The 25,251-nt window shown below is 45.5% G+C and overlaps 1 protein-coding gene and 1 long non-coding RNA gene across 2 annotated transcripts; one reads left to right on the top strand and one right to left on the bottom strand.

The window, feature by feature from the left end:
* Window positions 1-714: 714 nt before the first annotated feature.
* Window positions 715-24,179, top strand: LOC130130622 (uncharacterized). The gene is made up of 3 exons (XR_008812173.1): window positions 715-732; window positions 889-1,050; window positions 24,130-24,179. It is a non-coding gene; the product is annotated as an uncharacterized LOC130130622 (long non-coding RNA).
* On the bottom strand, window positions 1,899-19,750 carry brms1 (BRMS1 transcriptional repressor and anoikis regulator). Its single transcript, XM_056300365.1, has 10 exons — window positions 19,625-19,750; window positions 17,154-17,389; window positions 16,647-16,737; window positions 14,310-14,437; window positions 9,115-9,194; window positions 8,578-8,674; window positions 5,262-5,354; window positions 3,208-3,272; window positions 2,640-2,679; window positions 1,899-2,199 (listed from the first exon to the last, which is right to left on the bottom strand). Exons 2-10 carry the CDS (start codon window positions 17,377-17,379, stop codon window positions 2,192-2,194), a joined length of 828 nt encoding a protein of 275 aa, XP_056156340.1. The 5' UTR covers window positions 17,380-17,389; window positions 19,625-19,750; the 3' UTR covers window positions 1,899-2,191.
* Window positions 24,180-25,251: the final 1,072 nt, after the last annotated feature.

Raw genomic sequence — 25,251 nt, 5'->3', positions numbered from 1 at the left:
TGAGAAGCTCCACCCGCTCAACAGAACTGAAGACACGCTGGTGAATCCACACGGGGGAGAAACCTTACTGATGCAAGTTCTGTTGGAAGAGCTTCACCAAGGAGGGATGCCTGAGGATGCACCAGTGGATCCACACGGGCGAGAAGCCGTACCACTCCAATCGCTGTGGGGGGGCGGTTTAGCCAGTCTGGCATGCCGAGGACCCACCAGTGCACACACACCGGAGAGAAACCATATCGCTGCTCAGTGTGCCTGAAGAGCTGCTCCCTTTTCTTCTGTCATAATGTCTCATCTCATCTCATCTCATCATCAGCCGCTTCTCTGGGGTCGGGTCGTGGTGGCAGCAAGCTAAGTAGGGCACTCCAGATGTCCCTCTCCCCAGGAACGTCCTCCAGCTCCTCCTGGGGCATCCGGCGTTCCCAGGCCAAATTGGACATGTAGTCCCTCCGGCTAGTTCTGGGTCTATCCCGGGGTCTCCCCCAAGTTGGACCTGCTCGGAAAACCTCCAAAGGAAGGTGCCCAGGAGGCATCCTGATCAGATGCCCGGACCACCTCAACTGGCTCCTTTCAACGCGAAGGAGCAGCGGCTCTACTCCGAGCTCCCTCCGGATGTCCAAGCTCCTCACCCTATCTCTAAGGCTGAGCCCAGACACCCTACGGAGGAAACTAATTTCAGCCGCTTGTATCCGCGATCTCACCCTTTCAGTCACTACCCAAAGCTCATGACCATAGGTGAGGGTTTGAATGAAGATCACACACTGTCACAACATGATTTTCTATGTTTCACTTGTTTTGGTTCACCATGAATTAATTTCCCACTTACCCATCTACCAGGTTAGTCGGAGGAAGACATTTGGATTTACAGTCACCCTTTTCATTGTCTGGCAGGCTGTATCCAGTCCCCCAGTGTGTAAACTAGTGAAGCTGAACAACCGCAGCAGCCCTTCCTGGAGGGGCAGCACAGCCAGATCCTCCACGCCAGCACAGCGGACCTGCTCAGTCTCTACCAGCTGGAAAACTGCTCCATAATGCCACAGCAAGGCACCTGGGGTGAGCAATGGGCATGGGGTGGAGACATTAGGGGACAGATGCAGAGGGAAGAAGCAGAGCACAAAAAAACAAAAAAAAACAAGATGCATCAGGGCGACCGGGTAGCGTAGCAGTCTATTCTGTTGCCTACCAAAATGGGGATCGCCGGTTCGAATCCCCATGTTACCTCCGGCTTAGTCGGGCGTCCCTACAGACACAGTTGGCTGTGTCTGCGGGTGGGAAGCCAGATGTGGGTATGTGTCCTGGTCGCTGCACTAGCGCATAAATGAGAGGAAGCCATCTTTATGATCCTGTGTTGATTCAACACAAGTATGAATCTGTCTCTTCCTCCTCCGCCGTCAACCAGTCAAATGTACTGCCCCTGTCCCACACATACAAACCCATCTACTGACACACTACAAACTCTACAGAAAGCAGAGATACAGGCCTGCAGGTAGCGTAGCGGTCTAATCTGTTGCCTACCAACATGGGGATCACCAGTTCGAATCCCCGTGTTACCTCCGGCTTGGTTGACGCCCCAACAGACACAATTGGCCGTGTCTGTGGGTGGGAAGCTGGATGTAGGTATGTGTCCTGGTCGCACTAGCACCTCCTCTGGTCAGTTGGGGTGCCTGAATAGCGTGATCCTCCCACGCGCTACATCCCCCTGGTGAAATTCCTCACTGTCAGGTGAAAAGAAGCGGCTGGCGACTCCACATGTATCGGAGGAGGCATGTGGTAGTCTGCAGCCCTCCCCAGATCAGCAGAGGAGGGTGGAGGACGGCTCGGAAGAATAGTGTAATTGGCCAAGTACAACTGGGGAGAAAAGGGGGAGGGGCAAAAAAAGAAAGCAGATACACAAAAAAACGTTGTATCATAAAAGATTAAAATTTTAATCACTATAATAAAACATTCTATAAATACATGGTTATCATATCAATCATCGATAAAAACTCATTTTAAATAGCTGTTACAAAATTTTATATAAGACGTAGGATGGTTTTTGCTTGGGTCAACAGCGCAGGAATGACAACGTCACAAACATCGCCGGGGTTACTGGAGGAAAGCGAAACCGTAACTGTAAAACGGTTGATTTGTGAATCTCTTGTGTGTTTTCTGTGTTTGGTCTGGCCGCCGCTGGTCCAACGGGACGATCCGGTCATCACCGCTCTGAGAGAAAGACCGAAGCAAAGTGACATTAGTGACTCTATTGCAGCTTGAGGGGTGTATGGAGGTTAGGGGTGCTGCAATAAACCGGTTTCTACAATTATCATGTCATCTTAAATATTAAAATAGCAATATGGGATAATGTAACTTGGATAATATTGCCTACAGGTCTAGGTCTACATGTAGGTCTAGAAACTGGTGAAAAATATAAATCTCGTTGCTTAGTCCTCTCAAAATTCCAATTTCTTCCTTAGTCGCTATAACCCCCCCCCCCCCATTAAAACAGACACACACATAAGAGAAGCTGGGGGTAGGGGGATGATGGTGAAATGATTTATTTAATTTTCTTAGTTTTGTTATTGTGATGTTTTTGGAGACCCTGGAGGACTAATAACAGGTAGACAGACAGATGTTAACAGGAACGAAGAAGAAGGCGGACTTACTCTCAGCTTTCTTCTTTACTGGTGTCAGTGCTGCTTTTGCCTGAGAATCACACACAGACAGAAACAGTTACTGAAGACTGACAACTGAAACACACTAACACACAGAGTCACGGGGCTCTTCACCTTCCCCTGGCTTTTGTTTTGCTTTGTGCAAACAAAGTTATTCCTGAATATTGGTGTATCTATATGCCGCTTTTGTTCCCGCTGGCCTAATTTTTCAAAACGTTGCCGCGTATAAATCAAATGGCCTATAACTGGTCCAGATTGAGTGCTACAACACTTTTGTGATACACCAGAAAAAAAGCACATCTTTAAAAGTATATGGTGATATGTTTTTCCAATTGGACCCAAGTTGTCTTTAACTCCGGTAAACACCATCTTCCATGGACTTCTATACAAAGGTCACTACAGGATGACCAGATGACTGAGAGGTGTGGCCTCAAACACAGGTCTGGACTTTATTACAAGACTGCACCAGAGGAAAATGAAGTCACAATTCACTTGAATCAGATCTTAATCCCCCAAAACACACACTAAGTGCCCCCTGGTGTGTATAATTATTGCCTACCTTCTTGATAGCGGTCCAGTCCTCGAGGATGTCAATGTCTCTCAACATGTAGACGATGAACGGCCCTGAGAGAAAGACCAAAAAAAACAGAGTAAAAACGAAAAACAGACGGAGGGAGGGTATAATTTCGAGCCTTGATCCTTTTTTCCGTTGTCTGAGGGGATGTGGGCTCACACAGACCACACAGAAGACAGGGACGATGACGCATACGTCAACAAATGAAGCCAATAGTAAGACAAGAATCTTACGAGACTGTAAAACAACCTTACATGTTAGGAGGATTTGTACACTATAATGTATAATTTGTGGGGAAGTGGTACAGGTTACTTGAACTTGTATCAAACACAGTAGTACACATACCACATTACATAACATGTTGCATAGCATGACACATGGAAATGCTTGCCCAATACCATTATTTTAAAATATACTGAAATAGTTTGTTTTTCTTCCGTATATTTCAAAAGTTACACCACTATAAACGGAATGCGTTTTGCTTTGTTTTGTGCTTTTCAGTGGCAGTTTAGTTACAAAACTACAATGCTGAAACAAGCTGTTTAGCACTACACAACATACAAGCCTTTCCAGAACACACGACTCCACAAAATGTCTTTGCCTTCTCAGAGACTGGCCACCGGTGGGGTGGGAATGTTGGAAGGGGGAAGTTTGACGGGACATTTTCCATGTTGTACTCAGTGTGCTGACTGAGGTGAACTCAGCGACCCCCCTTATAAGAGACTGTCATTTATTTATTTATTTTTACGACTTTTATTAATCCCTGTGGGGCAAGTCTTTCTCTGCATTTACCCCATCCTAGCTGTGTTGCTAGGAGCAGTGGGCAGCCGCCGTGCAGCGCCTGGGGACCAACTCCAGTTCGTCTTGCCGTGCCTCGGTCAGGGGCACAGACAGGAGTATTAACCCTCCCATGCATGTCTTTTTGATGGTGGGGGAAAGCGGAGCACCCGGAGAAAACCTACCGCAGACACGGGGAGAACGTGCAAACTCCACACAGCGGACGACCTGCGATGACCCCCAAGGTTGGACAACCCCGGGGTTCGAACCCAGGACCTTCTTGCTGTGACGCGACAGCGCTAACCACTGGGCCATGGTGCCTCCCAACAATAGTAATAATAATAGTGGTAGAATCCATACTGCTCGCTAACATCTGGCTGTCATTCATTCACAGTGCTGGAGAACCTCATGGCGTGTTGTGATGTGGGGATAAGGACACAAAAAAATAAGGCAACCATAAAAACAAGAAAAGAGCAGAGTTGAACTACAAAAAAACCCCCACTAATGTTTTAGCAGTCAGAATTTTACCACTTTCAGGGCATCCGGGTAGCATAGCAGTCTATTCCGTTGCCTACCAACACGGGGATCGTCGGTTCGAATCCCCGTGTTACCTCCGGCTTGGTCGAGCGTCCCTACAGACACAACTGGCCGTGTCTGCGGGTGGGAAGCCAGATGTGGGTATGAGTCCTAGTTGCTCCACTACCGCCTCCTCTGGTCAGTCAGGGCGCTTGTTCAGGAGGGAGGGGGAACTGGGGGGAATAGCGTGATCCTCCCACGCGCTACGTCCCCCTGGTGAAACTCCTTACTGTCAGGTGAAGAAGCGGCTGGTGACTCCACATGTATCGGGGGAGGCATGTGGTAGTCTGCAGCCCTCCCCCCGGATCAGCAGAGGGGGTGGAGCAGTGACCAGGATGGCTTGGAAGAGTGGGGTAATTGGCCAAGTACAATTGGGGAGAAAAAGGGGGGAAGTCCCCCCCCAAAATGTTTTTTAGCACTTTCACTCTATTAGCTGATAAATAAAATTGCTCGTTTCTGTGCGTCCCTGAATCCACTTAGCATCAGAGCAGACCGCAATAACCTTGGTTTAATCCATTGCATCCCCTCCCTTAACCCTCTATCCTATCCTGTCAAAGAATAAAAAATACTCCACTGTCTTTTCTGCAGCCAATAAAACACCAACCTTAAAGATGTGAAGTGTGGATAGTTGGGTGTTTGACAGAAATGTACAGTTACACAGATGGGGTGGAGAGAGAAGGATTTACCCGACACCAGGGCAGCTTTCTTCTTTCTCTCCGTCCGTGCAAGGACGTTCTTTCGTTTACACTTCTTGCTCCTCATCTCGTCGCTCCACCACTCTGAGATGAAGACAATAAAGGAAAGATATGGCTTTTACCTTTCTCCGCCCTCTGATAATCAGTACATTTTGATGTTTCCCATATCTTCATACTCTCTAACAAGTCCTCAAGGTCAGCCAGTTGAAATATTAAAATAAACCAATGCCTCTGTGATGACTTGTTTTCATATCTCTACGTCAGCTTCTAGTGTGTTGCCAGAATTTTCTGTCTCTCACTCCAAACAATGTTTTGTTTTTGGGTTTTTTTGCTGGGGTTTCCAAGCCCCTGAAACAGCAGATAGACCACCAGGCATTTAAACGGTCCACTGAAAGCAATGGAGATTACCATTCTTTTTAATCAGTAGGCGCTTTTCAAACTTGGATATGGCACTCTTCTCCTATTGATCATGGTGACTGAATCAAGGGAACTCATGTGACTTACAGCAGCATAATTCAGTGGGCATTTGTCCAGCAGTTTCTTTGTGGTTGCAGAGAGGAAGGCAACACATTCTTTCCTGAACTGTTGGCCCAGCAGCGGATTTTCATGGAGCTTCTCAGGCTTTGTTCAGAGCTTGTTTGGTGGCAAAGCCCATGTCAGCCTCTTTTAGTGGCACATGCAGTGCTTTGTCAAGTACATCGATTCTGAGCAACTGGAGGGGTGTCTTGATGTTCTCGAGAACCCCACTCTTTATGAAACATGAAAGCAAGCTCCTCAGAATGGATTGAAGCTCTTTTGCCAAAAAAGGCACCATAGGGTCATCGGTTTGAAAAGCTTCAAGAAATGGTTTGAGCTGCCTTGCCACATAGGCAAAAAAACTGTAGCTTGGCTTCAAAAAAGGGGTCACCAACAGCCTCTCTGACCACGACATATGATGCTGACATTGGCACCTTGCTCTTTGGGAGTTTCTTGTAGCTGTCAACAAATCTTTGAACAGATGGCCAAATCTCAATGGCCCAGTCTGCCAATGCCAAGTCCTCCATCCACCTGTGAGCACAGAATTTCAGGGGGAATGTTGACGTTATGGTGATTTCAATGAAGTCATCCCGCCTGGCTGGTGTATCATGAAGAAGCTGCCAAAGGTCTCTTAGGAATTCACCTATCTTCCATCCAGTCTCCTTCTCACCCTGTTGAAAACTCCCATGCACAGTATGTAGACCACAGCTTCCTATGTTTACTAACCTTATAGCATTCGGGTCCTCCTTGTTCCTGTCCTCCTCAAATAATAGAAACCTGAAGTTCACACTTGGGCCATCCATGGATATTTGTAGGAGTTTGTTTGGATCCAGTGGAGATGGAGAATTCTTTATTTTCTCTACCAGCTTTTCTGCTTGGGTATGTCCCATAAACTGTGAGTCCAGGTAATGGACAACCACCTTCTCTTCACTCTCATTCCAATATCGGACCACTACATCCATCTGCTCGGTCTGCATGACTTTATTGAGAGATTCATCAAAAGATATGACGGAGCAGTCTGATTTTCTGATGTCTTTCAAGAGCATCTCAGAAGTATGGTGCCATGCCAAAACAAACCAGATATGCTGCCTTGGTTGAACCACATGTGAACTTTTTGGCTATCTCACTGTCATGAAACATTTGCACAAATAGGGTACCCATATCTGAACATGAGTTAAAAGAAAAATGGGACAGGGTCATTTTTATCACCCAGCAGACGTCTCCTTCTTAAACAGCTTCACTGGAGAAATTACTTAAAATGTTTAGTGCAGTCTGGCATGGAGTTAGACTCTGAGAAGTTGATGGTTGGACCTCTCTGCTCCCTTGACTCTCTGCTACTGTTGCTTCTCTGCTCCCTTGACTCCCTGTCACTGTTGCCTGTCTGCCATCTTCAGAATTTGGGGTGGGAGGTTGACTGATGAAGTCAGTAATTCGTGGCCCACTGACTGACATGACGTTCTTGACATGTCCCTGTCCTTTGGCATGGCTTTTAACAGCAGATATGCCCATGTTGTCTACATAGGGGTGCAATGAGGAGGGGTGCAGAGGGTGCAATGCACACAGGCGCCGCATCAGCAGGGGCGCCAAAAGTACAGTGTACAGTAAACAATTTCTGGTTATAGGCCTATTTGTTTTTTAAAAGTTTAATATTTATAAATATTATTACTTAGATGAGAATTTTGGATTAGAATATATAGTTACATGTTATATTTTTTAATTATAATATATTTTTTTTTTGCGTAGGTCTTTTGGTCTGATGCGGTGCCTGTGTGCATTGCACCGTCTGCACCCCCCCCCCTCATTGCGCCTCTGTGCCTACATCAAAAAAGTTTTGCACATCTTGCAGTATGCACAGTGTACATCACCTGGCACATGTCCTATCCAGTCCCTGAACTCAGGAGTTGCCTTCCATTCCTCCTTAACACCATGTGCTGGCTTCAAAACTCCACACTGACCAGCTACAGCAGCCTCAAACGGTCAAAACTCAAACTAAAAATGGCCAATGGGTTTAAAAATACAGTCAGCCACTAGGTGGAGACATTGCGTGTCAGGAGGGGTATACCTGTCATACATCACAGTTTATCCTATAATCCAGAGGTGCCCAAATTCTTTTCTATGAAGGGCCAAAAATTATGATCTGAGTGAGGGGCTAAATACAAATAAAAATTTCCAGGCCAACATAGATTTTCATCCAGGATATTTGGTCATTTTAGTCAATTTTCCAGGTTTTCCATGACTGGAAATCTAGTCTCTCAATTTCCAGTTTTCCAGGACGAGTTGGAACCCTGAGAAGGTTACTGCTGCCAGTGTCAGAAATATTTGGTTAAAAAGCATTCGAAAACGCAAAATTGGAGACTTAAGAGCTACAATAGTCACCAAAGAGCCGTGGTCTGAGTACCATTGCTCTAAATAGCTGGTGTGTGAGTGGTTGTATGGGCACTGTGATGGACTGGTGACCTGTCCAGGGTGTCTCTCTGTGTATTTTCTCATTCGAATTGAAGGTCTAAGGATAGAGAGAACTGTCCATTTATTTTGACTGTATCTACCTGTTTTTCATTGTGTGAATGAAAAACCCTCCGAGACTGTAACTGTGATATAGGGCGATACAAATAAGCCGGACTGAAATATTACACAGCACCTTTAAGCTGATTGATGGTAAACCATTGCAAAACTGTGTATGTCCTCAACTACACTAGACTAGTTTGTACATGTGGCTAAGGTGATAACTTTATGTGTGTGTGTTTGTGAACTGGAGATGATGTTTTGTCTTTGTGTGATTGTGTGTCTATACCAGAGGTGAGGTCTATGCTCTGTCTGTCCTCCTCCAGTCTCCTGATCTTTTCCAGTAGTTCTGTCTTCATGGCATCAAACAGTAACATCCGCTCACTCTGTAACGCACACGCACACGCACACACACACACACACACACACACACACACACACACACACACACACACACACAGCAGTATATCCCTTAAAGTTACGTTAAACAATTTCTGAACACTAATTCTCAGTGGGATGGCCAGTACAAGCAATTCTTCCATAGTACAGGGAGCCAATTCTTTAATTTAACTCTATCCTTCCATCCATCCATCCATCCATCCATCCATCCATCCATCCATCCATCCATCTATAGCTGAAAAAATTCAATTTTCCCACAGGAATCATTACCGTGCCATTATATCATTACTGTGTAGTCTAACATACAGATATATTTATTTTAGTTTAGCTCAAAGTTGAATTAATGAACAACTGTATACCTTCTTGTTGTGGTCTGTATGTGTGTGTGTGTGTGTGTGTGTGTGTGTGTGTGTGTTGTGTGTGTCACCTCCAGGTGTTGCCTCGCTCCCTGCAGTTCACACTCGTACTTGTGTTTGATCACTTGCAGACACAGCTCTCTGTACACGCCTATAGAGCGAGGGACAGAGAGAGGGAAATGGATGATAAACTTACGGATAAACCTTATTTATACTGCACTTTTCTTACAAAGTGCTTTACAGAAGAAATAAACCCAGGCAAGGCAAAAATGAGAATAAGACCAAAGGACATTAGCACAGAGGAGGTGACAATAATGAATGAACAAGACCAAATAAATAGGAATAGAAATAAAAACAGCGTAAATAAATAAAATCAAATATCAAACATTTGTAAAAGCTTTCACAAAAAGAAAAGTTTCAAGACGAGATTTAAAAGAAGCCAGAGAGACTTGGTTTGTCTTAGTTCAGCAGGAGGAGAGGTCCATAGGGTGGGGGCTCTAACAGCAAAAGCCCCATCACCCTTTGTGCCAAACGGAGACCTGGGAATGACCGGCAGGGCTCCATCTGCAGACCGTAAAGGTCGAGGGGGTGGAAACCGGGTCAGTAAATCAGAGCTGTGTGTAGGAGTAGGACCGTTTAAGGCCTAAAAATTAGCAATAAAACGTGAAAATCAATTCGAGATTTAACAGGGAGCCAGTGTAGGGAGGCAAGCACAGGAGTGAGGTGGTCATGCCTCCTTGTCCCGGTGATGAGCTGAGCCGTGGCGTTTTGTACCAGCCGCAGACGGTGGAGGGAGCCCTGGCTGATACCAGAATAAAGTGCATTAAAATAGTCAAGCCGAGAATAGATAAAAGGATGCACAACTTTTTGTAGATCAGCAGTTGATAAAAATGACCTAATTTTGGAGATTATCTTGAGCTGGAGAAACATGACTGAACAACATGTTTGACTTGATTATCAAAACAGAGGTTAGTATTGAATGTTACCAGTTATTAGACGGGTTAAAAACGAACAGAGATAGGAAATATGATCTCTAATATGAAATGAGAGAGATCAGGCTATCATCATTTCAAAGCCCTTATTAAAAGACTTCAAATGGGTGTAGCCATCGCGGTTTTCATGGTATAAAATGAATCAAGGTGAGCGGCTGCTTGCTCTGCTGATCGACTTCCATTCATAAAACAACGGTACGAAAACATAGCTCAGCCATGGGAACTGTTTTGTCTTAGCTACTGAGATGATTTCCAGCGAGGGCCGATTAAGCCTACTCTTGAAATATTATTTTTATTTTTAACACCGGAGACTGTGGCACTTCTGCGTGGTGGCGAGGTGAACAAGGAATTATTTTTGGATCGCCAGTCCCCCTCCAGTCCCCCTGTGCTGAGACCAGCAGTGAAAAGATTTGGTGGTTTGCAAAATCCGATCAACTTCTTCTTTACTCTCAAGAGACTCATACCCGAATACATGGTTTTGACACTGTCGCTGCCCAATATGTCCAATAGTGCGGAAAGGGGGGGGGCTGCAGTTGCCCACTAGGGGGCAGGGGTTCGCGCCTCGGTCTCGTCAGCTCCGACTGTGGCCGGACTCGATGAAGCAGCGATAATTGGCACCCTTCGGGAGGGGGGCGGAGTCGGCTTGTGTTCGTCACATGAATGCGTCTCTGTGTGTGTGTGTGTGTTTGTGGTGGTGGTGGGGGGGAGTGGCTAGTTCCCATCGATGCAGAGAACGGTCAACTGAGCATGCGCAAGTACTCGTTGCCTCCGTTGTTTGGGTAGGTTAGGGTTAGGGCGGGGTTAGGGTTAAAGTTAGCTAATCAGACGCAGAGTAGGGGTGGGTCTTCCTAGAATCCTAGGATGCTACGCGGGGCGTGCGGAGGCGTGGTAGAGGCATTTCGCGCATGCTCAGTTGACCGCTCCCTACTCCATTTCCGTTCTCTGCATCGATGGGAACTGGCCTCTACCGGCGAAAAGCAGTGGTTCGGCCTGGAGTCGCCTTTTCACGGAAGTGGCGAGGCGTCTCCTTCGAGACTGCCGGCCGGAGCGATGCAGTTGGCGAACGTATACACTGCGAGGGTGGGGGGGTTAAACTAAAACAGGGATCGATTAGCCGCTACATTGGGAGAAAAAGGGAAAAATCAGAAATAAGTTTAAAAAAAAAAGAAAGAAAGGGGGGGGGCGTGTGTTCCAGAACATGGCGGAGCAGTTCGCTGAGTTATCGTTTTGTCGGTAGAAATTGAGTTTAGCGTCGAAGCGAGTAATATTTTGTGGACTGAAATACTTCTAAGGACTTGTACAAGTATTGTATCGTAACAGAGTAAGTCCTGTGCATCTCGGCGTTTCGCAACTCGTTCTTCCCCGGTGTGCCGCGGAAGATAGCTAGCCGACAGCCAGTTAGCTTAGCGTTAGCTAGTGTAAACTACTAATGAGACACGTTAGCCCCTAGCTAATGTATTTGACCCTTTAGCCGAGCGGTTAGTGATGTCGCCTTGTGGTGCAGTACACCCTGTATCGAATCCCGCACCGAGCAAAAAAATAACCGGTTGTATTAGCTAGCCGACAGCCAGTTAGCTTAGTGTTAGCTATTTTGCTTACCGTTTTGTTATTTTTCTTACTTAGCTAGCTTTGTGAAAGTGTATAGTCTAACTATCAAGCGTGGACGTTTTGCCAGAACTGCCGTGGGGACAGTCATCTCTAAACACCGGCCCTAGTTTGTGCAGGGAAACCGGACAGGAGAGGATTTCGCTGAAGCTAATTGGCTAGTTAGCGCTTCCTGAGAGGAAGGATTCATTCAGCGCGCGCTGGACCTGCGTGATCAGCACCGCTACCCAGTGACATCAGCTACCCGCCGCGTGGACGACTCGTGGTCTGGGTGGTCGCGTAAGTAAGAAGAGACGATTCAAACTGTAACGATCACGGATGAATAGACGTTAGCCGTTGACTAACGGGTTGGACCCTTTAGTCCACTGGTTAACGTTGTCGCCCGCGGTGCGGGAGATCCGAGTTCGTGTCCCGGCTGTGACGGTCCGGCCGAACTGCCCCCCCCCCCGAATTGATTCGACCCGTTAGCAGCCCAGGGCTACCGAGCCTATTCATCCGTGATCGTTACAAAACACTATCGACGTGTTCCTATTGGGAGTTTGTTCCATTGTTTTTTGCCCCCATCGTTTAGAAATCCAAGCGCTTGGTAATATCGTTCCATTGCTCTGAGTTTAACTGTTTATTTGGAGACTTTTATTCAGGACTTTGTCTGATATTACACATTCATTATTGGGTCAAGGTTATTTATTAAGGTGTTCACATCATATTATATTTGATAGTTTTTCAATTCTGTATTCCAGTGTTTGGTTTGCAATTCCAGAGGGCTATTCCTTTTTGATAGTATGTTGATGTGATAACATAAGAGGGATTTGGTTGTCTGATAAGTAAATACTGTTCTGATACATATCGAGAGAAGGAAAGATATAAGAACAATAGCCTTCCAGAGAATAAATGTTATTTCTTTATTATTGTTGTCCTGAACGTTCTGTTATTCTAAGGTTTATCATTTACATTCAGCCAACTCAACACCAATTACTGAGAACTCAGGGTCCTATTTAAGGAAAACTGAAATAGTAGCCATAGCTGTCAACAAGGGGTTACATGTGCACAAAAAAAAATTAGGCTGATATGTCTAGTAGTCTGCGAGATTAGTTGTGGACACACACACACACACACACACACACACACACACACACACACAATCCCCTCCAGGCTACCGCTTGGCGGAGATAAAAAATTCCCCATGTGCTCTGAAAGTTTCAAATGAGCACTTTGACAGATAAGCTAAAAAAAGTAACTAAACACACTTGGGCTGCATTCAGATAGAATGCAATAATGTGTAAAAAAAACTCAAGTCCTTCCATCCATTTTGAATGAGGGTACTGCGTTTGGGCTATGGCAGTTTGTGCCGCAGCGGGTTCAGCAAGAAAAAAAAACAAAACGCAGTGGTGTTCGGCAAGAAAAGTTGGGCCAAATTCAACTTTTAACGGAACGCAACCCTACATCATGCTGTGATGGCCAATCACGTAAGTCGGTGATCAGACCGCAAACGGGCCATGTTGTGACACGCCCACACTGGTGCACAATGCTGCAACAAGGTGTCACATTGCCGGATTCTGCGTGAATGGGCTCTTAATATGTCTGTGATATGGACAATAATAATTTGATGGACCTTTAGAGTATCCAAGACCTATGAACACAAATGTGTGAACCATTTGGAATCAAGTGCTTAAGTTTGAATAGTATGGTTTTAAAGTAAATATAACAAAATCTGTTTTAAATTTAAGTACTTTTTAAATTTAAATACTTGGGGTCAACTGTCCAAAGTAACGGGGCGTGAAGAAGAGAGTGCAGGCAGGGTGGAGTAGGTGGAGAAGAGTGTCAGGAGTGATTTGTGACAGAAGGGTACCAGCAAGAGTTAAAGAGAAGGTTTACAAGATGGTTGTGAGACCAGCTATGTTATATGGTTTGGAGACACTGGCACTGATAACAAGACAGGAGGCAGAGTTGGAGGTGGCAGAGTTGAAGATGCTAAGGTTTTCATTGGGAGTGACAAAGGAGGACAGGATTAGGAATGAGTATATTAGAGGGACAGCTCAGGTTGGACAGTTTGGAGACAAAGCAAGAGAGACAAGATTGAGATGGTTTGGAGAAGTGTGGAGGAGAGATGCTGGGTATATTAGGAGAAGGATGCTAAATATGGAGCTGCCAGGGAAGAGGAAAAGAGGAAGGCCAAAGAGGTTTATGGATGTGGTGAGGGAGGACATGCAGGTGGCTGGTGTGACAGAGGAAGATGCAGAGGACAGGAAGAGACGGAAACATGATCCGCTGTGGTGACCCCTAACGGGAGCAGCCAAAACTAGTAGTGGATAACAAAATTTGTTTTAAAAACCTATTTGTGAGTATGTTTCATTTATTTGAAATGTTCACTTGCAAGTTTACATTTGTAATTTAGGTGTTTAACTGACGCACCGTCAAGAGTGACTTCAAATAAATGAAACAGAAGAATAAGGCATCAGGTTCTAGATCATCACTGATGCAGGCAAACCAAAGCACTCACATAACATCTGTAACAAATACTTTTCTGAGTCTAAAATTTGTGTGCATTTGTGTGTGTGTGTAGGGGGTCTCTGAATTTGTGTGCACGTGCTAAGCAAGCACCGTTAAGTGTTTGTGTCTTCTGTATTTCTGAGTTTGTGTGTGTGAGTGGATTTGTGCTCAACATTTACCAGCCACTTGCGTACGTAGCTGCATGTTGTTCTGTAGTGTAGCCAGCGGTTCTCTGTACTCTCCAGCCTTTCCTGTCAGCACCTCATCCAGCTTCACTTTCACTTGGTTCAGACGCTCCCGAAACAACCTGCAGGTGCAACGTTCAATGAAAAGTCATTCTTTCTTTCCCTGTCCATTCCTTTCCTTTTTATGGCCTACCTGTCAACCCCCCCCCCTTCTCCTGGTTCAGATACTCTCAAAGATAACTTGTTCCTTTCTTCTTGAAAAATAACAAAAAAATCTCTATAGAAACAAACCGTATCGGCACATCCTGCAGCTGTATAAACCGGCGAAGATTAGTCATCCTCCCAGCATTAGCTACCCGAAAGATATGCTGCTTTTTCCCAAATTCAGGTTTTCCTCAAGTCGCTAAATATCATTTTGTATGAACTTTGTTGACTTCACGAAATTCTTAGAAAGTTATATGCAGGAGCTAGCCTGGGAACCAGATGACTCTGTGAGTTCATGTTTTGACATTGGCTCTGGCGTATACATCTGGCCACCCTCGCGTTCAGGCACATCTCCAGCTGACCTGGCCCGGGTCGAGCCAATCACAGCCATTTATCCAATATGGGGCGGGTTTGATACGACGGCGTACAGCCTTATTTTTTTCCTTCCCACATTCCGGGAACTCTGCCTCTGATTGGCTAGTACTCAATGCCTCCTTTGGTTAGGTTGGTTAAGGTTAGTTAGGGTTAGGGTTGGGGATAGGGCTAGCCAATCAGAGCAGAGTAGGGGTGGGGCTTCCCAGAATGCAGGTGGGGGAAAAAAATACTGACGTACAGAGGAGCGCCGTTGACCGCCGCTGATGTGGAATGGTCTGTTGAATCTGCTATCATGACAGTATTAAACCGGATGGTATATTTTCTCTAAAAGAGTAACAAAAAAACTGCACTTAAAAGCTTTTGTTGATAAGAAAGATGAATTTGCTGTACGTCTGACAGGATTTGGTAAACACTTAAGCGCTGCTACATCACACGTTTCGTTGCTCTGATTGGTTGTAGGTCTGTCCAATTGCGTCCAGAGGCATTTTGGTCTGTGCCCGTTGATAACGCTCCTCGGAAATCGAAAATAAACTGAGTGGAGCCAGACTAATTAGCATTTATGAATGTGTCTGGTTCCGAGGCTATGCAGGAGCCACAGTATAATTATGTTTCCAGGGTCTGCTTCAACATGTACAATCTGATTTTGGAGCCAGATTTTCAGGATGAACGTACGAGTGGTTTTGAGTGTTTGTTGACTGACCATGGTTCCCAAGAAGGGCCAGTCATGATCATTAAAAAGGTCTGATCCCCCCCCCCTTTCTCCCCAATTGTACTTGGCCAACTACCCCACTCCTCCGAGCCTTCCCGGTCGCTGCTCCACCCCCTCTGCTGATCCGCGGAGGGCTGCAGACTACCACATGCTTCATCCAATACATGTGGAGTCGCCAGCCGCTTCTTTTCACCTGACAGTGACAAGTGTCACCAGGCGGGGACGTAGCGTGTGGGAGGATCACACTATTCCCCCCCAGTTCCCCCTCCCCCCCCAAACAGGTGCCCCAACTGACCAGAGGAGGCACTAGTGCAGCAATCAGGACACATACCCACATCTGGCTTCCCACCCGCAGACACGGCCAGTTGTGTCTGTAGGGACGTCTGACCAAGTTGGAGGTAACACAGGGATTCGAAACGACGATCCCCGTATTGGTAGGCAATGGAATAGACTGCCATGCCACCCAAACGCCCCTGATTTTCTTTTTTACCACAGTGAAATGTCACATCAAAGCACTTCATCAAAATCTGATTACATCACTGTCACAGTATGGGATTACTCATCTACATCTGTCTGCCTGTTAATATTACCACTGCAGTATTGGTAGCATTGCACTGGACAAAATCAACTCTTCAATTTTTCTGAAAACTACTATTATGTAGAATAAGCTTAGTTTTTCAATAAGATGACAATTAAATGAAATAAAACTTCTGAGATGTAACTTGATTTGTACATTTCAATTACAGTTCAAATTATTATTCTACTTGGTTTACAGTTATAATTATTCCTTATATATTTGAAAATTATAAACACCATATTTAATAAATTATTCATTGGACATGCTTTATAGTGGTCCATGGCCTGATTTGTAGGAATTTTGCCCAGCAGTCATTTCAGGAAGTTGGTCGCTGTGTCTTTCCTTCTGACCAAAATTTACAGATACTTTTTGCTTAGCTACTGAAGTCTACAGAAAGGACAATGGCTTAATCTACAGCCATTCTGTCTGCTAAAACCAATCAGCCACCTCCATTCGCCCATCTTACTTGTCTTTCAGCTCCTGGAACTGTTTCTCCAGGTCCAGCATCTCGTCTAGACACTCCCCTCTCCTCCTCTCGCAGTCCTCGTCATCCATCTCTTCACGGAGGAGGAGGTGGTGGTGGGGGGAGAGCCGGAGAGGGAGCAGAGGGAGGAGAGATGTGGGAGGGGCAGGCAGGGGTGAGGGCAACCAAAGGAGAGAAATGGAGGGAAAGTGGCGGATTGAGGGGTACACAGTTAGCAGTGAAACTTATATGCATATCCGTCACTACTCTATTACATTTACAACAATGATGAAATGCCCCGGTTGGAACGCCATTCTGATTTGCTGAGAGATAGGCTTTGTTTACATGAAACAGTTGTCAAAGTGACTGGATTTGAGGTGGTACCAATAAACTGTAGTTACTTTTTTTCCTATCATTGCCTTGCCCTTAACAACTGTAGTGGTAACCGCAGTAGTAATTATTTTTCGTTTGCTATGAGCTTGTAATCAGGTAACAACAAAAACTGTTTACCTGAACTCTCCTCTTCCTCCTCCTCCTCTTCTTCCTCGTCACTATCGTCCAAGTCACTCTCCCTCTCCTCTGTGCTCTCCTCCATGGTCTCCTCCCCTTCTCCTCCTCCCTCTCCTGCTGGTCTCTCCCTCTCTACATCCATTTCTCCATTGGCCTCGGGTAGTCCACACTCTTCCTCTGCGTCCATCTCCTCCTCAGGTTCCCTTGCAGACGGCTGGGTGGGCATGGCTTGTATGCTGCACACACACACACACACACACACACACACTACAGTTGACATTATCTGTTGCTGAAATGATTCAGTCTCCCAACAGACGATTAATTGATTGATTTCATGTAATCTGGGTAATAATTCTACAAGTGTAAGTCTCCAACAAATTGGCTGTAATTCTACTACTGCTGATATGTTATGAGAAGTTACTCTATCAGCTAATGCAATTTCCATTACCAAGAGGACGATTGTCTTTTTCCTTTTAGTGCAAAGCAAAACTTTCAGATAATTTCCTAAACAATGCCTATTGTTGCTGTACAGATTCCTGGCCAAAACAAGATGAGCTTACTAAAGTTCCACTGATAATAAAGACTCTTGCAATTAGTTGAGGTGTGAATGAGCCTCCGTCCTCAGGACAGAGGAATCAGTCAACAGTCCGGAGTGTAGGTCCCCCTCCCGCTGCCTAAATAGCTCTGACCTGTCGAAGCATGGACTTCACAAGACCTCTGAAGGTGTCCTCTGGTATCTGGCACCAAGACTTTAGCAGCAAATCCTTTAAGTCCTGCAAGTTGCGACATGGTGCCTCCATGGATCAGACTTGTTTTTCCCAGCACATCCCACAGATGCTCGATCGGATTGAGATCTGGGGAATTTGGAGGTCAAGGCAACACCTTGAACTCTTTGTCATGTTCCTCAAACCATTTCTGGGCACATTATCTTGCTGAAAGAGGTGACTGCCATCAGGGAATACCATTGCCACGAAGGGGTGTACCTGGTCCGCAACGATGTTTAAGTAGGTGGCACATGTAACATCCACATGAATGCCAGGACCCAAGGTTTCCCAACAGAACATTGCCCAGAGCATCACACTGCCTCCGCTGGCTTGCCTTCTTCCCAGTGTATCCTTGTGCCATCTCTTCCCCAGGTAAATGATGCATACGGACCCAGCCATCCACATGAAGTAAAAGAAAATGTGATTCATCAGACCAGGTTACCTTCTTCCACTGCTCAATGGTCCGTTCTGATGCTGATGTGCATATTGTAGGTGCTTTTGGCAGTGGACGGGTCATCATGGGCACGCTGACCGTTCTACGGCTACGCAGCCCCACACACAGGAAGCTGCAATGTACTGTGTGTTCTGACACTCGTCTGCCATAGCCAGCTTCAACTTTTTCAGCGATTTGAGCTACAGTAGCTCGTCTGTGGAATCAGACTAGACGGGCTAGCCTTTGCTACGCATGTGCATCAATGAGCCTTGGGTGCCCATGACCCTGTTGCCGGTTCACCGGTTGTCCTTCCTTGGAACACTTTTGGTATGTACTGACCACTGCATACCGGGAACACCCCACAACACCTGCCGTTTTGGAAATGCTCTGACCCAGTCATCTTGCCAATCACAATTTGGCCCTTGTCCCCCATTTTTTCCACTGCCAACACATCAACTTCAAGAACTGACTGTTCACTCGCTGCCCGATATGTCCCACCCCTTGACAGATGCCCTTGTAACAACATAATCAATGTTATTCACTTACTACTTGTCAATGGTTTTTACACACACACACACACTCCATGAAAAAATACAACAGCATATATATATATATATATATATATATATATATATATATATATATATATATATATCTGAAAGAATACAACAGCAAATCTAGAATAACATGGATGAGTTTTATGTATGGGTTTGTGGGTACCAGTAACTGCCACACACTGCGCCTGCGCCTCGGCGACGGCCCCTACGCTTTCACGTAGGTGGCGGCGGCGGCGGCGGCATCTCGACAGAGGAACAATGTCCGTCCGATCACGGAACCTGTCGCCGGACCAGGTCGCCCCTCGAATTCACCAAACGACAGCGGAGAGGAGACCGAATGTCGCGTTTTCATTGGAGCACAAGTGACACGAGCGACGCTTCTTGGTGCGAGTCACGTAACAACTGTCGCCCCACACACGGCGAGGGAGTGATTGGATATGTACATCGCCTTGGCTGTCCCAAGTTATTATTATTATTATTATTATTATTATTTACAAATATGTACTTCTGTGCACGTTTGCCAAGGGACAATAAGATACGCGAACGGCGTTTTCATTTAAAAACTGCGCTGCGACACTCTTTTTAAACACATACCGATATCATCTCTCTGCCGGACACGGATTAACAACTACTCGTCATTGCAGGCTGGCGCCACTGGTTGTACACAAATAACATTCAGTTATTTTGACCTGACAATTGCGCCAATAATCCGCTTACCTCGACAAACCGGTTCCGTCCACTCGGCGGGGTATTTCAAATGTACTGTTGCTTATATTTTCATATTAACAACACTTCCTCTTCACTTCAATGTAGTGTTCGACACTTTGCCGGACTCTACGGGGCTCACCAACTGGCCAATAAGCGTTGAGCGCTTCTGCGCGACTGGCCAATAGAAACGACCGTTCGGTGTGCCGTCTGTCCAATCAAACCACGCACTGTTTCAACCACCAGACGACCACTCTGATTTTGGAGGCCAATAGCAGTCGCCGCTGTTCTCCGGGGACCGTCAAATCACAAAGCCAGCGTTACCACTAGCCCCGCCCATTGCGGAGCGATGATCCAATCGCAGTTGAGCCACCGCTTCCAGCCCGGTCATCTCTCCGGAGCGCCGTGTACCGTTCCGAACAGTGACACCCGGTGTCCCGATGGCGCCGCTTTTTTAATCCGCCTCCTAAAACCGGAAAGGAGCAGGCCGACCTCTGGCAACGCTATGTCTCATTGAACTTTTCGGCCGCCGGCAGCCGAATCTGTTCGTGGTGAAAGGAAGAATAACCTGATGTTTGAGTCGTTTTGGCAAAGAGTTAACATATCCAGCTGCGTCCTAAACACCCTGCTCTGCCCCGAAAACACGGCGAGGTTTTCTGCCGGAGCAGGCTGTGCAGTCCCAGACATGGGGGGTGGGGGTGGAGGGGGGGTTGGTGCTGGTCCCAAACAGCTAAAATAGGTTGTAGGGCAGCAATGGCAGATTTCCACTACCAGATGAACGACTGGCACGGCAGAGCAGAGCGGTATCGATCGGTCCCCATCTCAGCCTACGCTTGGCAACGGACAGAGCTTCCGGCGGAATCACCGAACCTCACATTTCCCCAGTTATGGCGTCGTCATTCATTTATTGTGACATTTTTTTTCCAGCGGCATACTGACGGGCCTTGTCGGTTTAAGTAAAGTTTCCGGACCTCTGGAAACGGATCAGTTATATAACTTGCAGGATAATATAATGATATAGAATTATACAATTGGAGGATGTATAATAGGATGGGCGGAGTATCGGACTGCGAACCTCACTGATCAAACATTGCATAATCAGTTCCAATAGAGGTCCTTTAAAAATCTTTATTCAGTTTACTTTAAATTTAAAGTTAAAAATCAACTTTACTACAAAGGAACTTTAAATATCACATGGGAACGTGGTGTGTTTCGTCCTAATGAATTACAACAGTATGATAGAAAACGATTTAGGGCGGCTATGACTGAATATACTTTCTCATGAATGGGTTGTTACTGGTGTACCCGGTAGATCTTAAATTTATAACTATCCACACTTATTATTTTATTGGTGCTCATTTCGGCCATATGAACGTGGATTGTGTCCAAAATGGTGTGCGTCCTGAAAATTTTTTTTAAAAATGGGAAAATTATTCATTCGCATCGGAGGTAGGCCTCAAGATTTTTCTTGCCTTGGAGACGCTGAGAAGGAAATGTCTGATACGTAAAGAAATCAAGTTGCACCTTGCTATACATTTGCATGAAATAAACTCTTAGAAATGAATTGACTAAAGATCTCACCACCCAACCAAACTGGAAAATTTCACAGACAAGTGACTGAACTGGAGTGCAGTCCAGTTTCATTTCTTTGTGCGAAATCTTGCGCGCTTCAGCATATCAACTCCCTCACGCCTCTGTGCGCACGCGCTTCCGATGACCTCACGGTCTCGTCATCCCACTTCTGACACCAATGTAGGGAATTCGAGGAACAACGCAGCCACAGGAACTGCCGCGGCCGGGAAGCGAACCCGTATCGCCCGCACCGCAGGAGACATCGCTAACCGCTCGACTAAAGGGTCAGACCCGCGAGCCAGCGGCCAGCGTGTCTTGTTATCCGTGCACGTTACAGTATTCTCCTTCAGCTGTCGCTCAAAGGTTTGGAAATGGTTACTTCGGTTGTCGAATTTACGAGTGAGGCTCCCAATGGCGTTGAAAAGGACACTGTGTTGGGGATGTCTTCCTCCTGAACAGAAGGCTGCTCCATGTTCTTCGGTTTCGGGCATTTAAACGGGGTATGTTGCGTATCAGGTTGTATTGCTTGTTCCATCAGAGCGGCTAACGAGTAGCCGCGATCTTCGCTAGCTCCAGCCATATCGTTCAGTTTCAATAGACTCCAGCTGTTTAGGGATTTAAGATGAGTTGAAGTAGTCTACCTTGATGCAAAGAGTTAGCGCAACTGTATTTTATTTTTTATCGTTTGACTGTAAGTTTTAGACGATGTGAAGGTCTTTAAAGGAATTAGGCCCCAGAGCCTGGATAACGTCCAACCGCTCACTCCGCCATTTTGCTACGCCCCCCTATAAAGCCACGGTCACTGCCCGAGCCGTTACGGAAGCCCGATTTGTTGTACGCATGTGCGAAATGAAAACACGTCTACTTCCTGTCACCGCTATCGTTTTACGGCACTGTCGGAAAAGTGTCATCCTCCTCGCCTGATATGGATTCTTTTGCCCGCTACCGCCATTTGCAGGAATACCTCTTAAAAGGTGAAATTGCCTCCAACGTTGATCGCACAGACCGAGTAAAATTTAAACGGGCATCTTCAGATTTCATCCTTAAAGTAACGATAAGTAGATTTTAAAAAGAAACAAAAGTAAAAGTAACGCCAGCTAGCTACCGATCAAATAACTGTTACATATTTTATGTGTAAGTCCATGAAGTCCTCAAAAAGGATTTAGTTTACAAATTATGACATACGGTTAGAGGTTTAAAAGAACTGGGACTTTCTAGTTAGTAACAAATTGGTCATGTGTTTAATACACATATCCAATTTGTTTAAAATGTAATGCTGTCCAGCAGCATTTAAAAGTTAACTGTACTTGTTCATCTCCTGTTACCTGGGTGACGACAACAGTCATATGCCAACGTGTTTGTTTGTTCTCGCCACTTCCGGGCTCGGGTCCGATTACTTTGAAATGTAGTCAGTTACTGAAAACAAAGTACGTGGCAATTTTTGTAATTAGTAATGTAATCCATTAAATTATAAGAAAAAGTAATATAATCTGAATGGGTGATTATATCACTTTTATTTATTTATTTATTTATTTATTTATTAAAGTAATATAATCTGAATGGGTGATTATATTACTTTTTTAAAAAAGTTTGCTTTCTTTCTTTTTAAAGTAATATAATCTGAATGGGCGGCAAGGTGGCGCAGTGGTTAGCATGGTCGCCTCACAGCAAGAAGGTCCTGGGTTTGAGCCCCGGGGTAGTCCAGCCTTGGCGGGTCATCCCGGGTCGTCCTCTGTGTGGAGTTTGCATGTTCTCCCCGTGTCTGGGTGGGTTTCCTCCGGGTGCTCCGGTTTCCTCCCACAGTCCAAAGACATGCAGGTCAGGTGAATTGGCCGTACTAAATTGTCCCTAGGAATGAATGTGTGTGTGTGTGTGTGTGTGTGTGTGTGTGTGTGTGTGTGTGTGTGTGTGCCCTGTGATGGCTTGACGACCTGTCCAAGGTGTCTCCCCACCTGCCGCCCAATGACTGCTGGGATAGGCTCCAGCATCCCTGCGACCCTGAGAGCAGGATAAGCGGTTAAGATCATGGATGGATGGATAAGCTGAATACTTTTGGATTACTTCAAAATCAACCATCGCAAACATTGCTCCATATACTAAAAAATGGACACAGCCACAAAAATTTGAGGTCCACAATTTTTTTTCTCTTTAAGCATCTCAAAACATTTTCAATGCAAATAAAATGCATTTTGCATATTCAGCATTTACAGTTGGTCAAATCAAATTACCCTTGCAAGAACAGGACTAGCGCAAACTACAGGTGTACTGTGTGTATCCTACCGCATGAGGGATGCTGTTTCTTTTGTGCACGTTTTTGTTGCTGCTGTTTTTTAATCAAAGGCCACAAGGAGGACATTGCTCTTGTAATGCAGGAGGAGCACTTACTCAAAATGTTCATCTTCCATTATCAATGTAAATAAAAAGGATTAAAACCTACATTATCCATAAATCATCAAAAAACAAAAACAAATATTAGTTGAGTCACCATTAACAAATCGGGGGAACCTCATATATAAATATATTTGATAACCTGATGTATAAATATATCAAACTGATTGCTGATTTTGGTTGTTGTGCAACTTGGATGAGTGATGAAATGTTTCTCCCATTAAAATTAGTCTAGAGGAATTGATTCAACTTCCTGGGATTTCCTTACTTGGATTATTGAGCATGCATCAAGACACTCTTTAGATTCCATGTCCGCATAGTTTCTCTTATGTAGAAATGGAAGGATTTAAACCACAATTACCTTGTTCTTTAGTTAACCTTGCTGCAAAAAGGCTCTGCAACTAATGATGCCGGGCAGTAACAGAATATATATGTTTTTGTGCCTTATTTTACCTATACCCACCATTGTTTTATGTGGACTATCAAGTTTTTCATAGCAAACACACCATTATTTTCCAAGACTAAAGTTGTTCTCTTCATTGTCTCTTCCCAATTAGAGAACATCACAGAAGACCCCTACAACCCATGTTACAACACAGTGCAGTCACACGGGATGCCAAACTGACCCTGAATCTACAGTCTACAGGATAATGTTCCCAAAGCCCAAGAAGGAAGAATGTACAGCAAAGCCTATTAAAACAGAGCATACATTCAGATTTTTTTTTCCTCTCCAATTATGTCCGGCCATTTACCCCACTCTTCGGAACCGTCCCGGTCACTGCTCCAACCCCTCTACCTCTCCGGAGAGGGCGGCAGACTACCACATGCCTCCTTCGATACATGTGGAGTCGCCAGCCGCTTCTTTTCACCTGACAGTGAGGAGTTTCACCAGGGCGATGTAGTGCATCGGGGATCACGTTATTCCCCCCAGTTCCCCCTCCCCCCCGAACAGGCGCCCCAACCGACCAGAGGAGGCGCTAGTGCAGCGACCAGGACACATACCCACATCAGGCTTCCTACCCACAGACACGGCCAATTGTGTCTGTAGGGACGCCTGACCAAGCCGGAGGTAACACGAGGATTCAAACCGGCGAGCCCCATATTGGTAGGAAATGGAATAGACCGCTATGCTACCCGCACACCCGTTACATTCAGATTTTTTATCATAAATAATAAAGTATGCAAATGTAAAAGAACCAGTGTAACATTTGGCTATAACAAAAACTTCTTTTGACATATTCATTCTAACTTATATACAAAAAGGAGAACTCTCACACTTCTTTATCATTTAAAGTACCATAAACTTCTCTTATCTTCAAACTTTAGTGACCTATGTCATAAATTACATTAAAACATGCTATTTATTTGTAAACGTCATGTTTTGCAGAATATGTGAGTGACCTGATGAGGCTTCTTTTTGAGGAGGTTGTTGAGGACCCCCCCCACCCCACCAGATACATAGAGGAACTCAAACAAATCCCCGTCCCAGAGGACCTCTGTGCACAGTGTGAGAGACCCTCAGAGGAGGAGGTCATTGCCAGGCATGTGTCAAGTTTCAGTCAAGGGGCGGCGGGAACCCAACACAGTTGCCAGCAGGTTCAGGAAACTTCTGGTGTATCTGGCCAACAACACACGACAGGACGACGACCCTGATCTGTCTTCCAAGGTATCCCCAACAC

The sequence above is a fragment of the Lampris incognitus genome, chromosome 20 (assembly GCF_029633865.1).
Source record: "Lampris incognitus isolate fLamInc1 chromosome 20, fLamInc1.hap2, whole genome shotgun sequence".
Classification (NCBI taxonomy): domain Eukaryota; kingdom Metazoa; phylum Chordata; class Actinopteri; order Lampriformes; family Lampridae; genus Lampris; species Lampris incognitus.
The sequence above is the reverse complement of the archived record's forward strand: the minus strand, read 5'-3'. Positions and strand labels throughout refer to the sequence as shown.